The sequence below is a fragment of the Syngnathus typhle genome, linkage group LG2 (genome assembly GCF_033458585.1).
Source record: "Syngnathus typhle isolate RoL2023-S1 ecotype Sweden linkage group LG2, RoL_Styp_1.0, whole genome shotgun sequence".
Classification (NCBI taxonomy): domain Eukaryota; kingdom Metazoa; phylum Chordata; class Actinopteri; order Syngnathiformes; family Syngnathidae; genus Syngnathus; species Syngnathus typhle.
In genome coordinates, this window is record NC_083739.1 from 9,823,117 (window position 1) to 9,835,189 (window position 12,073).

Sequence of the window (12,073 nt, forward strand, 5' to 3'; positions counted from 1 at the left end):
CATGATTGGTCAAGTCAAGTATTGTTCTATTGCGAGGAGGTACTTACAGTGACTTGCCCTTGCTGGGGTTGCGTTGTTGCGGGTTGGGCCTGATCAGACATCCGCAGGCACACTCAATGGCTGGTCTTGTGCTTTATATACAAGAGGAGAATGGGCCGACTCCTGCCGGGGCCACAGAATTCATATTCATGAGTAGCTCTTGTTGGAGACTTCAGGTAAAAGGGCAAAGGGTTGTGAACCCAGTGGATTTCACAATGATAACAAATTTTAATGAGATGGCTCCGTGTCCCTAAATGTATTTTGGATGCTATGAAATATTACTATATGACCATTAGGAAAACTTGATGTGCTAGACAAAACTAGGGGAAATTCAGAATCAAGAAAAAAAAAAAATCACAACATGTTACTTGCATCGCTGATTAAAAAATGAGTAAAAAAATGTTAACCATCATAAGTGTGTGCCATAACATGTTCCAAAGGTAATATTCCATATAGGTCTCATCCATGCATGGTACAATTATTGAAACCATCCATTTCTAATCAGCACTGTATTTATGGAGAAACATTGAATCATTTTGCACGCTATTGATAATCTTGAACAAACTAATCAAACCACACCATCTGAAGGCGCTCCAGTCTCTGAGCAGGAGGGGTCTCACGGCCAAAACCTTCGACCTACTGTCGCGGTGTCATCAGGCTGTTCTCTTGCGAAATGTGTCTGATCTTTGCCACAGAGAGGCTTGATGTCATTTGTCCCCACTCGACCTCACGAGGTCCGCTTCCACATCTCGCCTGTCAAGTCATCACGCTAGTGACTGGAGTCCTCATCGTCCATATTTGAATGACATTCACCAATCTGGTTAGACTTGAAATGCCAGCTGCAAGCGTGCAAACACCCATAAAAGCAATATTACCATCTTTGTTGACTATTTTTCAAGACTCGAGACCTTTGCTCCATTTTTCTGCCTCCTGCGACTTGTTTGAGTAGCCTGTGGCTTCACCAGATTATTATTATTTTCTGTCTGGCACATATACAGAAGTGGATGTAAAAAAAAATAATTTGAGAGGAAAATCAAAAGCAGGTTTTGATATTCACTGTCAACTGTTAAAAAGGTGTCACATAAAATACAAAAACTGTATTTTTTTACTTTAGCCAAGGCAATACAGCTTTATTTATTTATAAAACACATTTCAAGCTTTATTCATCCATCACATTTTCAAACACAAGCTCGCCCAAATGTGTTTAACACAATCAAATAAACATAAAAAAAAAATACATTAATTTGTCTTCTTGTCCAACAAGCGTAGTTTATAGGGGAGTCAATGCAGAAAACTAAAACTGATTCACAGTTCACAAAAATAAAAAAATGAAACATTGAATGAAATGGAAGGGGGGAAAAAACCCCAAATGGACTAATTAGGTCGTGCAATGCCCTGACATATGAACAATGAGAGCTAGATATATAGCATGGATGTCTGCTGACAACACAATGTTTTTATTTATGCTTGAATATACTTTTATGAAATTATACTCAATTCCCATAATACATATGGAATGTTTCCTGTATGGTGTATAATTTCAGAGACCGCATTCCAGGGAATTGCCCACTCTTTACAATCCCTTAAATTTGGCTCCAATTGAAATTAATCCCAATTGCAAAACTTTGAAAGGAAATCACCAAAATGATACTCAAATGTAAGACATACTATGTATTTTTCCAGCATGGCTTCTAATTTTTTGGGCTAGAAATGTCTCCTGAGTTCCAGGTTTGTAAAATATAATGAATCTTTGAGTATGGGAAATCCCTAGGGCTGCAAATAATGATACTTTTACAAAATTGAAATTATATATAGCATTTTGGTGCTCAACATTTCAGAAAATCTGAAAATCAGAAATTGTCGATCATTGTTTTTCGTTGCAAATGTATGTCGAAAGCCTCCTAGGCACTTTCGTAACTAAATGACAACACCAATGTGACAAATGTGTCCCATTGGCTGCAGTGGAGAGTTTGCAGACAGATGGCTCATGTCAGGCAGGGTTAACCACTTCCCGTTCTCAGCACCGGGTGGCGCTGTAGACAAAACAGCCGCATTCTGCTGAGCTGCTCTGTGTGTAACAGCTACACAAACCTGCAGAGAGAGCTAAGTTCAGATCATCAGCAGGAAGCTACTTTGAAAATGTTAGTGTCTTTTTTAAATTTTGACTAAATGAGAATGGCACAAACGAGAGTTGCACAATCAAACAGAAATCTCACCAATTTTTTTCTTAAATAGAGAAATAGATTAATTCCTCACTGTGAAAAGTGGGCCCATTTAATTGGAAATAGTGCTATTATGCTGATGTAAAAGCAACAGGTTTATCTAGTAAACCAGTTCTCAATCTTTCGCATGTATGAAGACCAGTGCAACCTGCACAATCTGAATTTTGGATTGAAATTATTTTTTCGTACCACTAGAGGAAGCGTACGCATCACTGGTGGTACTCAGGACGCAAAGAAACTGATCTAGTGGAAGAGCATTGAATCGTCGTGTCTGTCACTATGAATTAACAAATATAAATTATTAGAAGAAAAAAAATTGTGAAAATGAAATGAAGCTGGAATATTTTTGGTGGAACGCCTGATGACCACTCCATGACCAAGCAAAGTGGTTGGGCATCAGTCGTCCGCCATGGTGTTTATCAGTATGAAAGTGAAATGAATTCCATACTTACCAAGGAAAGAGTAGTTTTTCTCCAAGTAAACTTGACTCAAGCTTCACATGATGGAGCAAACGCTGGTCTGAAAGGTCTTTCCAATTCTGCTTTTGCCATATCTGAAAAGATAGGCGAGATGATGTCAGGTGAGTTCACAACGTTGGCCTGTCTGCCCGAAACAGATACGCACCCGTTGAGGTTGGCGGGTTCCGAGTGGAAGATGTACTTCTCCGTCTCGGCGATGGTGGGCGGGTGCTCCATGCTGTGGTTGGCCTTCAGCGGGTGGAAGTGGCACCTGAGGTCCACATGGCTGTCGGGCAGACTCATGTGGCTCGCAGACGCCATTTTCCCTTCGGCCTCCTGGTCATCGTGTACATTTAGGCCTTTGTGTTGCAAGACAGGGGAGGATGCCTTGACCACATGGATGTCCGGGATACGAGCAATCTTGGGGACCTGCCCGGCTGCGGCGTGCGCAAGCTGCAGCTTCTTCATGTGGTTGATGGCCACAGTGGCATTGATGGCTTGCTGTCAACATAGTACAACACATCCACATTTTGATACTTCAAGTCTCAGTGAAGTAAAAACGAAATGTCTTGATTTTTGTTTTTATCTATGACACACCACAGAAAAGACTTTTCTTAACACGGCTGCCAAATGTAATAATTATTTTGATACTCGATTAATCGAGTGGTTATTTTTTCCAATAAAACAAACCAGACATCCAATTGACATTGCAGAAAATGTGCAAACATAAATTGATTATGATTGACTGACAGGGCAAGTTTGAAGTAAACAGCACTTAAGGGCTAATTAAGAGTAAAGTGCTAGTCAAAGTCCTACATCAGCGACCTTGATTACGAAACAAGCTCTATTCAACTGCCCTTAATCATTGAGGATTTAGGCAGTCACCCAATTGATTGAGCGTAAACACCCCGCCCCTCAATGGGCTTAGCCGATCAAAGAAAACAAATGAGCCGGCACTGACCTTCCATTTGGACTTGGCAAAGTTCTTTTGGATCTGGACACTGACGGAATAGTAGATGTCCTGGCTGCGGGCCGTCTTTCCGATTATCCTAGAAAAGCACGCAACAGGTGTATTTTCGGGGAGGCTCTTAATCTTTCATCCCGGATTGCTTTTCTTCACTTTATACTATGTAGACTAAACGGCCCAAAAATTAGGCTTAAAAAAGTGAGGAATAGACCATATTATTTAACATGATCTGCCAATGGAGCAGCAACGGGGTTTTAAATGGGCTTTCAAGGCAGAGCTTTTTGAAACTCACCAGGGGTGTCGGAGTGCTTGGTCAGTGTTGTAGCGCTTGAGGGGGTTCTTCTCCATCATGTTTCGGATAAAGTCTTTGGCTGCATTGATCAAGAAAGATGGTGATGAGAGTCCAAAAACGAGAGACACCGGCGTCCACGTGGACTTTGGCCGCTCTTACCCGATTCGGAAATGTCGTCCCAGAAGGGAGAGTCAAACTCGTACTGCGCCTTGATGATCTTGGAGAAAAGGCGAGTCTCGCTCTCTTCGTAGAAAGGAGGATAGCCACAGAGTCTGAAAAGACACAATTAGGAAATTGAATCAATCAGAACAAAAAGATATCAAAAGAAAAAAGATGAAAAATGCTTTTGTTAAAACAAAAACTGACTGAAATTACTACACCGTATGTTTATAAAATAAGCAAAAACAATATATATCATGGTACTTAAAATGTTATCGTCGTTATTTTACACCATAACTGAGCTTTCAGGGTTTATTTATATCGTATTTATTTCAGCATTGCTGTACTTTTGCAAAGAAGAAGGTCAAATATTATTCAAATCGTTTTTTTTAGCTGGCACTGAATGAATACATTTGCAATGTGGAAGGTAAAACGACGCTGGAGAAATTGTCAATTCAGTTTTGACTTTTTGACTCGGACGCTCACAAGATATAGGTGATCACTCCAATAGACCAGCAGTCCACTGCCTTGCTATAAGGCTTCTGTGCCAACACCTCAGGAGCTGCAAGAAGTGAAACATATTCAGTTAGATTTCAAATCAGTCTTTCAATGTAATGCAACAAATACATGTTAGTCGATTTAGGAATAAATCATCGAAGTGTATCTTCCTCACCAACATATCCTGGGGTGCCACAGGCAGTGGACATAACACCCTTGTCCACCATCTTGGACAAGCCAAAATCACTGATCATGATCTTGGAGTTCTCCTCTGGGCTGTAGTACAGAATGTTCTCTGGCTACACAAAGACAAAATGCGCATTAAGTTTGTCGCAATGATTGTGAGAAGCAGAGATTGACATATTGCTCACATTTTAAAGAAGTATTGCAGTATTGCAGTAGTTCATATTGAATTGTATTTGTGGGTAAATTAATATAATTAGTATTTATTTCAAGTGTCTGACAGCAGGCAATATTCTAATTGATGGCTCAGGAATTTTTTTTATTTTGTTTTCAAAGTTGTACCTTGAGGTCCCGATGGACAACGCCGCTCTGATGCAGGTAGCTGACAGCCTGCAACACTTGTTGGATCACATGACTGGCGTCCCTCTCAGAGTACACACCTCGATCCAGGATACGGTCAAAGAGCTCGCCGCCGGAAACGCTGGTAGTGGCGCATGGACACAAAACACTTGTATCAATCAACCTTTCAACTGTTCCTTGTGCCACTTTGTGGGCGCCATTCATCTAATTTCAACTCACAGTTGCATGACCAGGTAGAAATGCGTCTGACTTTCATAGAAATCCTCCAGCCCCACCACGTTCTCATGTTTGATTCTGGGCACAACAAATGTGGAGAACGGTTCATTTTACTCAAACGTACAAGTAGCAAAATCAGACTCTCCACGCTTCGCTTTTCAGCTACAGGTATGTACAAACAAATCATAAATACAAGTGTTTATCTGCTTATTTTATTACGAAACAGACCAACTGTGAGTTAAAGACTGTATTAGCAAGTTAAACAAAATAACGCTTAAAAGTGCGCTGGACCTTTTCATGCAAAATGAGCCTTACATTTTTGGATTCAGTTGTTCTTTATCTGTTTCAACATGCCCTGCTTGGGATGACTTAAAAATAGAACCCCCCGGTTGAAACCGGTTTTCTGTCTGTTTAATCAGAACGTGTATTATTCTGCTGACTCTTTCAGAGAAGAAAGTCTTCCCTCGGTGCAAAATAATTATGCATGATTATTATAGATGAAGAAAACCCTCACAAATAATTCAATACTTTGAAGGAACGTCAAAAAAGGTAGTGGAAAAAAACGCCATGTATGGACTTGAATCTTGCTTGCTTGATACAACATGCCAATTAGAGTCTAGACCCCACAAACCTCCTGAGCACGTTAATCTCGTTCTCCAGGTTGAGGTCCCTGGTGTGCTTCTTCTTGATGCATTTCATTGCGAACGTCCTTCCCGTCTTCTTCTCCCTCACCATGTAAACCTCGGAAAAGGCGCCTCTGTTTCATTGAATGCACAGAAACACAGAAGATGAGTTTGACAGTTTATTTCACCACTTCTATCACGCAGACTACATTCAAAGTACGTATAAGTGGCAAAAGTATGACGGTGAAAAATGTACACAGTGCTTCATTAATCAGATGATAAAAGAGACACACTCTCTAAACCCTTGGGTTGCATAAGACGGGTAAAACCAAGTAGGGCTAAGTACAGTCGCAAAGCATTTGTACTGAGTGTGAGATGTTCACATGTCGGGGACATGAGTCGTGATGTGCCCTGGCGATGTTGAGCCGCGTCTGAGAATAGGTGTTCCAACGTGCGGATTAAGGCCTCTGTATTAAGGCCTCCGTCCCTGACGTTACGGAACTGTCCACCCCCCCCCCCCCCCCCCCCCCAAGTTGCACGTTGGATCACTTAAGACGCAACAAGCTCCTTTGCGTCTTCATGCGGCTCACTGGCTGACCGACACCCGGCATGGAGCACCCCCATGATAATGATCCACTTCCATGAAGGCGTTCACTCCTCAAAGCCTTTCTATTTATTGTGCAATTTGGTGCGCTTACAAATTATTATTATTATTATTTTTAAAAGGTTTTGTTAAACAATTTATAGGACCTCAATCGTAAGCATGGGGGCGGAGGGTTCGCAAATATTTAAGGGCATGACATCTACTTTTACATCAGATAGATCTGCTGATTTTACACATAGACTAACATTTTGTAGTAGGGTCACATTTAAGGTCTTTTGTGTCTTTACTTTTTTTTTTTATTGACATGATGTACGCTTAGTTTGCCGGATGATTACTCCGATTATCTGCCGGGAAGATGCGGCATCAAGGGCGGAATTGGTTCATTTGTTTCCTTTGTTGTATTATGTCTATGTTTTGGACACTGCATCAATAAGTTTAAAAACAAACTCATTTCATGTCTCCCTCATACATAAAAACAATAGTTCAGGTACAGGATGATGTAAAATTGATCAACTCAAGTTTGTCTTAAAACGAATAGCTTTGTGTAAAGGAAAACACATAAATCAGTCAAATGCTGTTTCTATGGTAACCACAACTCATTTTCCTTCTATGACCCTCCTGGAAGCTTCTGATGGCCCTTAGGAGAAATCAGTCGGCAGGAAAGCTCAAATTATTTTGGAGTCGAATGTGAAGACAGCCGCGTCCGTGGATGCAAACGGATGCGGCGTGTTGGCTCCTCAGCATGTTTGCTGCAGCACAGCACATGTTGCTTCGGAAAATAATGCCATGGTGAACCTAACGCCCACAACATTGCAATTTTGAACAGCATCTCATCGACGACTTTAACATGCGCAACACAATATTTACGGAGCCCCGGATATGAAATGGTGGAGAGAGAGAGAGAGAAAAACAAAACGTGTAGCTCATAACATGCTAATTTGTTTCTGCAAATTTGTGGCACCATGTCTACCTTTCTTATTTGAAGCATTGACATGAGAAAAATATCACGGCACACAAAATTTACTGAATGTATATTGCATCCCAAATACAAACATTCCTTCACATGTGAAGGTCACATAGGCTACATGTTAATTGATCCATATGTTGTTTTTTGTGAATGAACACCTCAACTGCCAGACAAACCCGGCGCCATCAACGAGGTCAGACAAGGCCTGGGACGGACACAATGTCTAAATCACTTGTAAAGTAGGCCTTGTCGTAGTAATCCCATCAAATGATTCGTCTGGCCTCCAGCAATAAAAGACTCAATCACATTGGGCACTGTGTGCTAAGAAGTATTGAAATGGAAGAAAAATCCATCTATCTACAGTACCTAATTTGATGAGGCTAAGAAAGGTACACTGATCAAAATGGAAAGCAAAAATAACAAAACCACAATGTTCATCGAGTTAGTAAGTGCACTTACGATCCCAACTCCTCCATGAAGTCAAAAATCTCCTGGATGTCCTGCGTGTCTTTTTTCCACACGTCGTCGGCCTCCTGGCGCCCCATGTCTGCAGTGGGCCTCGGCGGGGATTTCTTTGGTGATACAAAAGAGATCGACACTTTCACTTTTCTCACTTGAGACGATGGTTGTGCCAAAGTAAAAGCGCCACGGAAGAACTCAGCAAGGCTGTTGAAGTGCTCGCGGTCCCAGTTTTATAATCCTACAATTCGTGTGCAGACATCCCGGACGGCTCAAAGCACAATTGCGATTAGGAGACAGCGCACATAGGTGAAGGTCGCCGCACAGACTGTCTTCTGAGGCCACCACACGCTAACTTGTTTGGCAGGTTAGTTCGGATGCTCTTATACTTTTGGGGTTCGGAGTGAATTAACAAATGTATTGCACTGTATTTAAAAAAAACAACTTTATGCAATTCAGTAATTCTTTTGCATACCACTAGAGGGAGCCCACAAGTGGTACCACCATCTTTCGAAACCAACGTCGTGAATGTTACGTGGAAACGAATTAGAGGATTAAGAACACCTGAAATGAGAGGGTTACCCAATATGCGCTCCTGGCCTTTTTTCTCTTATATAATGGATTAGAAGGTCTTGATCTGCTCACCTTGATGACTTCAAATATCGCGCATGCAATTTATGTAAACGGTTTCCTTAAAAAAGAAAAGCTTTGTGTTCCTAATTGAAAATTCAGGTCCGCAACTCATATGAAAAGTACTGTACTGAAATGAAACACAACTTGAAATTCTTTTCGTTTCATGCCATCTGACAACAGCTCATCAAAATCAAGCAGCACATTGTTTTTGTCGAAATGAAGCGTAAACAACCAAATCACAAAATGACAGCAAATGTTGGCGCTTCAGTAAAACATAACGTGACTATTCATTTTAATACATCACAATCTGCACCCATTGTTCAAATGTGACATGATTATCACAATTCCATTTCATTATTTTAATGTTGAGAGAACTTTCAATGTGAAATCAATCCCTATTGTCCATATTGCAATTCATCATAATCTCAAAAATCAACTTTCCAACGTGCACTAATTATTCAAATATTGGTTAAGTTATATATTGCGTAATACATTTGTGTCTAAATTTACAACTGCCCACACAGCAACATCTTAAGCATCTCTTTTATTCTGGTTCATCTAAAGATGATTCCTCACTGATTCTCTTGTATTTATCTGTACTTAGTCGCGTCTTCTTAATTTAAATTTTTATTAATTTAAATATTTGGGAGCATTGCTGCTGTGACAAGATCATTTCCCTTCACAGGATCAAGCAACAATCAGAATATAACCGTCCGTCCATCTAGCTATCTCTATGTAACAGGACTTACCTAGGGAAATGCTGGAAGTCTGCTGTGACTCTTGCCGTGTGTGCACAGAAGCCTGGCTGGGATGTCGCATATACCTGGAGGAAGAGGAGGATGAAGAAGATGAAGGAGGAGGATGAAGAGGAAGGGGCGGGGCATAGAGCATACTACTTAACATAGACAAAAGGGACATTGAAAAATGTCCAAGAATTGTTAGAGTTTGTGCAATTTAAAACTTCACATCTAGATGTTTTTCCTTTTACAGCAAAATAATTTTGTCTCCAAATATTAGTTATGGGCCTCTCTGGATTTATTTATAATTCTCAGATGGTTTTCCAAAGAGGTTTGGGATATTGAGCCTTTGGGGTGAATCTAAAATGCACGCTTGACCTTTGGGCAACTTAGTCTGACCTTTATTGAGATCTTATTATGCAACCTGCTGGCCTTAAACAAAGAACATAGCTGTAAAATAACAAGCATTTGATCCATACATGGAAGAACACAATTTTTGCAGGTTCAAAAAGATTTGTTCTGCTTTTCATTGCTCTTGACATTTTGACACCGTTTCAGATGCCACCCAACAATAGACCAACAATAACTCACCATCAAACAGAAAGTAGGGACCAACAGAGGACACAAAGGAAGTTATTTTGGTGTTCGCACAGTTACGTAAGTTGATTGAATTGACGTTTAACCCGCCGGCTGCTCAACAACAACCGGAGATTAGACAGAGCAGCACTTGATCAACCAACAAGAAAATTTCACACACAGCAACTGCAAAAACAAAACATACAAATGAGCTTTTGAGATGATGCAGGTTGTTGCCAATATAATTATTTCTCCAAATTCAAGTAGTTCAAATGTGCCATCAGCTTGTTCATATGAATGAGTCAAACAAGAAAGGAAGAAAATAATTACAAGGGCGTGATTATGTGTTTCTGGACTTCTTGCATGTTTGTCACTCTTGGTAAATATCTCCCATCATCTAACGAGTGTAAATATCAGTCAAGTAAAGACAAAATGCAGTTTTTATATGAAGGTTTTCTCCTATTAATGGGAGACACTGGAGGGTTTACGAGCATAAACAGCCTTTTAAAGGTCATGCCGCAAACTTTTGTTTGGACCTCGTCAAAGCCACTCCAAAATCTTCCTTTTGTTTTTTTCCAGTTCACGACAGGTCCTGGGGCAACGAAGCTGCCTCATATCATCACAATACTACCTCCGCGTTTGACTCTAGACATGTTCTCCTGAAACGCTGCGCTACATTTTACACCATATGTGACGAGACATATCTTGAAAGGAATTCAACTTTTGTTTGTTTCATCAATCACATCTTTTGCAAAAGTTAAGATGTTTTTTTTGTCAGTAGTGTCTGCAATGATGTCATTTTTGCCCAGTATCTTGCATATTATGAAATCATAAATTCTTACCTTAATTGAAACGAGTGCCATCAATTCTTTTGATATCGTGCAGGGTTACTTTGTGACCTCCTGGATGAGTCATTATGATGCTTTTGGGGTCATCTATAGGCTGGCCACTCCTGGGAAGGCGAGTAACCATCAAGTAACCTACTTCTTCACACAGGGTCAGGAAGCATTGAATATTCTTTTTCTTAAAGGTAAGTGTTATGGGCTGATGAATAAATAAATACATCAAATAATCTAAAAATTGCTTTTTTTGTCATCTAGCTTGTCTTTGTCAATTCTTTACATTTGTTGGATGATCTAAGACAGGGGTGTCGGACTCCTTTTTGTTGTGGCCCGATACTTTTATTACACACAGTATACTGATGAATAACTAGGCTTGAAACTGGAGTCTAAAACTGTTCAAATATTTTTAAAAGATGAATGGTAACAAAATTTCAAGCAATATCTGTATTTCTTTAAAAAGGAATACAATTTGTAATTTTAGTATTGACACATGAAGTCAATGCACAATTTGTCTTCAGGGGCCACGCAAAATTATGTGGCGGGCCGCATCTGGTCTAAGATATTCACACGGGCAAATCAATCGTAAAGGAGTTAATGCGTCAATCATGAATACTTTATCCTAATAATTTAGATCATCCCCCAAATAAAAACACATTTTATTAGTCTTTTCCTTTTAAATGTTGAAATATATATATATATATATATCTATATCATTTTTTAGGTGTGTCACTGACAATGACTCACGAGCTACTGGTGAGCACAATGGGTTTATTTGTGATTTTGGTGTTTTGTTGCATGTGGGTGAAGTTAAAGCAAAGATAAAATGAAGAATGATTTAATTTGGGGGAAATAATGAAATAATTAGTAATAGCTATTTTGTGCATGATTTCATGATCTAAGACTCATCAATTGTTTGTAATTTCATACTTTGAAGGTTTTTCACCTGACGAAATAAATTGCCCTTCTTTGCAAGTGGAGAAAGCTGTGCGGTCAAAATACACTTGACAAGCAAAACGACAATACATTTGTACGGACAATTTGCGCCCCCTTGTGGAGCCACTCCGAAGTGCTCATCAAGCACACAGTTGGGGATGGACCAGATTCGGGACATTCATGGAACGATTTTGAATCAAGGAAGGTTTGAATCTCTTGAGAATTGTGCAGAGATGACTACGTATATGTAAACAAGGGAATTCTGGGAATGGTGAACCAGAAGTCAGAAGACCTGAATGAGTTGT

At 40.0% G+C, this 12,073-nt stretch overlaps 1 protein-coding gene and 1 long non-coding RNA gene across 2 annotated transcripts; one reads left to right on the forward strand and one right to left on the reverse strand.

Annotated features, from left to right (window-relative positions):
* Positions 1–1,158: 1,158 nt before the first annotated feature.
* Positions 1,159–10,051, reverse strand: LOC133142688 (calcium/calmodulin-dependent protein kinase type 1D-like). Its single transcript, XM_061264132.1, has 13 exons — positions 9,430–10,051; positions 8,048–8,160; positions 6,026–6,151; positions 5,398–5,472; positions 5,161–5,299; positions 4,811–4,934; positions 4,624–4,699; positions 4,138–4,250; positions 3,979–4,057; positions 3,681–3,768; positions 2,886–3,220; positions 2,714–2,814; positions 1,159–2,130 (listed from the first exon to the last, which is right to left on the reverse strand). The coding sequence occupies exons 2-12, from the start codon at positions 8,131–8,133 to the stop codon at positions 2,757–2,759; spliced, it is 1,299 nt and encodes a 432-aa protein (XP_061120116.1). The 5' UTR covers positions 8,134–8,160; positions 9,430–10,051; the 3' UTR covers positions 1,159–2,130; positions 2,714–2,756.
* LOC133142695 (uncharacterized) lies at positions 10,017–12,070 on the forward strand. The gene is made up of 2 exons (XR_009710237.1): positions 10,017–11,023; positions 11,557–12,070. It is a non-coding gene; the product is annotated as an uncharacterized LOC133142695 (long non-coding RNA).
* The last annotated feature ends 3 nt before the right edge of the window (positions 12,071–12,073 follow it).

What these genes read in the sequence shown, in the direction of transcription:
- LOC133142688 (XM_061264132.1), bottom strand. Translation starts at nt 8,133, where the DNA reads ATGGGGCGCCAGGAGGCCGACGACGTGTGGAAAAAAGACACGCAGGAC. An exon ending in TTCTACCTGGTCATGCAACT is followed by an intron (nt 5,300 to 5,397) that starts GTGAGTTGAAAT and finishes CGCCACTACCAG; the next exon opens with CGTTTCCGGCGGCGAGCTCT. An exon ending in CAAGCACTCCGACACCCCTG is followed by an intron (nt 3,769 to 3,978) that starts GTGAGTTTCAAA and finishes GTGCTTTTCTAG; the next exon opens with GATAATCGGAAAGACGGCCC.